This window comes from Hibiscus syriacus, unplaced genomic scaffold (assembly GCF_006381635.1).
Source record: "Hibiscus syriacus cultivar Baekdansim isolate YM2019G1 unplaced genomic scaffold, ASM638163v2 tig00110163_pilon, whole genome shotgun sequence".
Taxonomy (NCBI): domain Eukaryota; kingdom Viridiplantae; phylum Streptophyta; class Magnoliopsida; order Malvales; family Malvaceae; genus Hibiscus; species Hibiscus syriacus.
In genome coordinates, this window is record NW_024062610.1 from 916,872 (window position 1) to 922,183 (window position 5,312).

Consider the following 5,312-nt stretch of genomic DNA (forward strand, 5'->3'; position numbering starts at 1 on the left):
TTTTAAGTCCCATCGTCTTAAACCCTATATTGTTCCAATATTGGCATGAAGAACACGACAAAGATTATGTTTATCATCTTAAACCCAAAATTTGTTCATATGAAGGCCAACAATATTTGTGGATATGATTTTTCTTACATGGCCTTAGATCGCCGGTATTCATCCGGGTTACGTGTCTCAAAAACCATTCGGGGTGGAACTGGAATGAAAAAAATTAGTTGGAATACACCTGCTTTATGAATGTAAAATATAATTAAGAATTTCAAGGAGAAAAAGTTATTTGTTATTGTTCATTACACCACCTCGATCACTACAAATAACTTAGTATAATAAAAATCAGAGGGTGTCAGCCCCAAAGCTTTATTTATATTCAGGGAAAACAAAATTTTATATCAGAAGTGATCAAATAATAAAAACGAACTTATAAAATTTTATAGAATGATAAGTTTATAAAATATGAACTTCAACAATTTTAAAGAATGAAAAACTTATAAGATTTTAAGGGAACGAAAATATATTATTAATAGAAAATATAAAAAGTCTAAAATATATTAAAGAGACGGTTACCCGATCAACTCTAGGTCCGTGCCTGCTTAAATTCACTTCCCTAATAAGTTATCTAACCCTAATAAGTTATCTAATAAACGGTCCAATGAAAATAAAAACAGAGTTGGGATATGAGCTTCCAAGTTGGTTTGATTATCCCTTTTTAACCAGGGAAATCACGAAATTGATGTACTTGGTTCTGGTCTTTGACAAGTAGGTGCCTACAATGTCTGCAAACTTGACGAATAAAACATCCATCGTATCTTGTCCGATTTGAAAGTGAGATTCCAGCATGGATTCCACCACAGCTCTGATCGTCTTAGCCACTCGCTCCCCAATCAATGCTTTCCCTTGTTGGGTTTGGATGTCAGTAATGGCACCTCCATCCCAGTCCACATCGAAGACTTCCAGGCTATCAATTTTGAATGTCCCTTCCTTTTCAATCTCCGCCTTTATTTCCTCAGCACTAGGAGCATAGTAAGGTGTATTGAAGGAATCTAGTTTTTCCTCTTCAATTAAACCCTGCAAAGAGAGAGAAAAAGAAAAGGTTCAAAGCACAATTCAACTTTTACCAGTAACCCATGATTTAATCCATTCTAATGTATACCTCTTTAACGAGGCTCATCAGCGCTTCGGCCAACAACTCCCACTGATAGCAAGCTTCTGCGGCTGCGGGATCAATGGCGTTCCTGCCCAAGAAAGAAAGGACCATGCGGCCGCCCGGAACCAACTCCTCCGAACGTGACTTTATGAACGCTGAGAAATCATCCTGGAATTGCATTGAGTACGCATCCAACACGCTTTGAGGGCTGCTCTTTGAAATATACACCTTCCCTTTATTTAAATTCTCCACGGCATCACTCTCCAGCCCTACCGGAACCTGCAAAATTTCAGAATTTTATTCTCAAGCCGCGGGAAAGAACCTCGGTGCTGCATGGGATTGAACTCTAATATGTTCGCCTGACAGTAATACTCCGGTGCAATTCCATAGATGTTCATTGTTTTCTATATCATCTTATAATATAGTAATTTCTTAAACTTGTAGGAGGAGCATGTTCTGGTTATTATTGACTAGATTATGACACACCCTTTACGGGTGGAAGATAATAATAAAATCAGTGATTCTTTTCGGAATATTTAAGGATAGAAGTCTTATGGTTGTTAGGAATTGTTGTCCCACAATTGAACAATGATGCAACGTTTGCAGCAATTACGGTATTTATTGCTGCATATGAAGACTGTTCAATTATGTATTTATTTATTTATTTATTTATACATGCATTACATTTAATCTTTATCTTTGATTTTCTGACTGCTGGAGGTCTTCCACGGAAGCTGTTCTCAATCCTGGCATTGGGCGCAGCCTACCATCCTATCTCCCCTTACCCCATTATACATGGGAATAGGATTTTGTTGTTGTTGTTTTTGTTGTTGCTTCATGATTTCCGTCAACTAAAACCCTTCTTCTGCTTTCTCAAAAAAAAAAAAAAATTTCTTCTGTCCTATTACTTTTAAAGCCTTTACACATTCATTATTCACTTCAAAACTTTCTTATCTGTCATGTTTCTCATTTCCATTATAAACCCGAGAGAGCCATTAATTTTTATAACTAATTTCATTATTATTTTTTAACTAATTATTTGTTATTGAATTATATGAAATTTGGAGTAACAAATTTTATATCAATTTCATTAGAAATAATTAAAATACTCTTATTTTAAAAGGAAAATAATAATATTATTAAATGTTTAACTAAATCTGGAGTAACTAATTTAATACAAACTTAATTAGACACTCACTGACACTAGTTTGAATTAAATGAGTTTTACACCATTTTAAAAAATATATTTTGGTAAAATTTAATTGTTTAAAATATTTATAATTTTTTTAAGTAAAGTCTATTAAAAGTAAATAAAGTAATTTAATGTCTAAAAGTCATTAAAGAGGTTTAAGCGTGAACCTTTTCCCCAAGGTTTCAGTATTGAAATGGCACTAACCTGGGATAACCAGTGAAGACTGGAAAAAGAGTAGACGAAGTGGAGGGTGTTGGTAGGGAACAATCTGGCATAGAAGGATCCCGGGACACCCGATATGAAGCAGTGGGATGCCACTCCCTTCTCTTCTTTAAGCCTCTTGTAGAATGCCGGTAACGACATGAACAGGTAATTGAAATCGTTGCTATAAAGATCGTTCAAGAAAAGCCTGAACTCCGGCACGGGGCGGCCGATATGACCACACTTTGCTCGAACCACGTCCATAATCTCCGAGATTACTGATAAGGTGTTGGGACCCGAAGAGCAACCCAGGTCTGCAATTCCCATGCTTTTTATATCATTGTTGCCCGAGAGTTGCAGTAAAGCTTCCTCGATGACTGTTTTCCCGATAGATATGATTTCCCTCTAACAAAGGGAAAGATGCAAAGACATGGAGTTAAGGAGAAACAAAGAGGAAAGAGCAATTAATATGAAAAACATGTAAATCATAAAAACCTGAACACTTGAGTTCTTTGCATAACTAGTATCGCCATTCCCTTTGTTCATGTGAAGAACTTGTATTACTTCCATGGTCTCTTTGTCTTTCAATTTATCGTATATTGCGTTTACGAGATTACAGAAAGATGTGAGCGGAAGGGCATATGGGTGCCCTTTTTATAGGCTCAAATAGATAAGTGAAAGAAAATTTGAATTTTAAGATGGATATTTATCTACATCGAATATTTGTAGATGTGCTAGGATGAGCACATATATATTAATAATACAAAATTTTTAATGGGTGGACACAAATATAACTTTAAAGTGTACATCATCAGTAAAATAAGTAATTGATCGAAAAAAGCGAATTTCAAGATGGGCACATGCCGACTCTCAATAACCTATAGATCTATCACTGAATGTAACCGAATAATTAATTAAATATTTGACTTCATTGTGATTCTAAAGAACATGTTTGGTTGAAAATAAAAATGAAAACAAGAACAAATAAAGTGGTCTTTGTAGGAAAAAATATTTTTAAACAAATACTATTTTATAATATTTTATTAAAAAATTCTTATTTTTAATTTTAAGTGGTTCAAATTTATTTAGATATAATAGTTTATTTTCACGACCTTTTTTATCTTTAAAACTCAATTCCACCGAATTTTTTATTTGAAAAATATATTTTCATCATTTTTATTTTTGAAAATAAATTTTCAATTTTATTTATCAATTTTTTTATTTTATACAGTATAATAAAAAAATATTTCAAGCCTTAGATTCTTTTTAGAAATTTTTGGATGTAATAAGCTAACGTGTTGGCAAAAAAGTGTGGTTAATTTGTAAATCTTATGATATTAGGTTGGTATTACTTTTTAAAAGTATTTTTAAAAAATGTCATAAAAATATTTTTAGAAGTGTTTTTGAAAAGTATATTTTAAATTTGAATGTTTGAGATTGTTGTAAATTAAAATTAAATAATTATGGAAAAAATATAATTTTACTTTTAAAGTGGTTTTCTACTAGAAAAGCTACAAATTTAATTTTTTGAGATTATGATGGAAATCACTTTTCTTAAAATGTTTTTAGAAGTGTTTTTGAAAAGTATATTTTAAGTTTTTTTATATATATAAAAATGTATGTATTAAATCCAAAAGTAACACGATAAGTCGCTATAAAAGGATAAGGGTATCTACGATAACTCGATAATCAGTCAAACAAGCCCCAATCTTTACGAAGCATACCATTAATGGGGTCGATTCTATCAATCTTACTCTCATAAAGATTGAAATGAATAAACTCCTTCAAAGAATAAAAAATCTCGGCTTCATTCTTAGTCGAACCCCAAAGATCCTCCTATTATGTTCCTCCCAAATACTGTAAATGAACGCATTCCAAGCCAATTTAAATAGCAAAATCGCCCAATCCAGTTCATAGTAACATGAGAGCATCAAGCTGTCCAAACCGCAGAGACCAATAATGGCCTTCCAGATCTTCACAAAAAAAAGCACAATTAAAGAAAATGTGATTTTCTGGATTCTTCAGCATCAACACATAACACGCACACACGATCCACCGTTAGCCTCATTCTTCGCAGCTTATTCTTGGTCGCAAGACGATTAAGAATGACGAACCAAGAAACCACAACATACTTAGAGAAATGCATAGGGAACCAAATCAACTTGTGTAATGTAATACCCCAAATTTTAGATAGTGACCAAAATGTAAATTTTGAAAGTTTAGTGAACAAAATATAAATTTTGGAAAAGTTTAGGAACCAAAATGGTAATTTTAAAAAGTTACATTTTGGCCTCGTAAATAAATAGTTTATCTCAAGAATAACATTTTTGTGGGAATCAGAATTTTAATACGGGTTTTGTATTAAAAGTTATAAAGTAATGAAGTTGAGGAAAAATTCGGTAAATCGTATCGAATAGAAAATTCAAGAAAATATGAAGGATGATAATTTAGACCTAAAAATATTATTTCCACATTTAAAATGTTGGAAAATAATATAAGTATTTGGATTTTAGGATTTAATTCCATGTTTAATATGGATCGTTGGATTAAAGTGGCAAGATTGTAAGATTTAAAAAAAGGCAAGGGAAAATTGGTAAAGTAAGATATTGTTTGTTCATTTTGACTTTAAGAAGATGATAAGGTTGAGGTGTCTTGGTTGGATGGTAAATATGAAGTTTCATTAAGGGCAAATTAGTCATTTCTCAATTTAATGAATTTAATATTCATTAAAGTTTAAATCAAAGGTAAATTAGCATGAAATTATCTAATATT

The 5,312-nt window shown here is 32.1% G+C and overlaps 1 protein-coding gene across 1 annotated transcript; it reads right to left on the reverse strand.

The window, feature by feature from the left end:
• Window positions 1–571: 571 nt before the first annotated feature.
• LOC120216745 (jasmonate O-methyltransferase-like) lies at window positions 572–3,158 on the reverse strand. The gene is made up of 4 exons (XM_039214092.1): window positions 3,036–3,158; window positions 2,544–2,945; window positions 1,154–1,426; window positions 572–1,068 (listed from the first exon to the last, which is right to left on the reverse strand). The coding sequence occupies exons 1-4, from the start codon at window positions 3,108–3,110 to the stop codon at window positions 700–702; spliced, it is 1,119 nt and encodes a 372-aa protein (XP_039070023.1). The 5' UTR covers window positions 3,111–3,158; the 3' UTR covers window positions 572–699.
• Window positions 3,159–5,312: the final 2,154 nt, after the last annotated feature.

Bases quoted from the DNA above. Each gene is read 5' to 3' on its own strand.
- LOC120216745 (XM_039214092.1), bottom strand. From the start codon at position 3,110: ATGGAAGTAATACAAGTTCTTCACATGAACAAAGGGAATGGCGATACT. The intron at 1,427-2,543 runs GTTAGTGCCATT...GAAATTTTGCAG, and splicing joins GTCTTCACTGGTTATCCCAG to GTTCCGGTAGGGCTGGAGAG. The intron at 1,069-1,153 runs GTATACATTAGA...CTCTCTTTGCAG, and splicing joins TGATGAGCCTCGTTAAAGAG to GGTTTAATTGAAGAGGAAAA.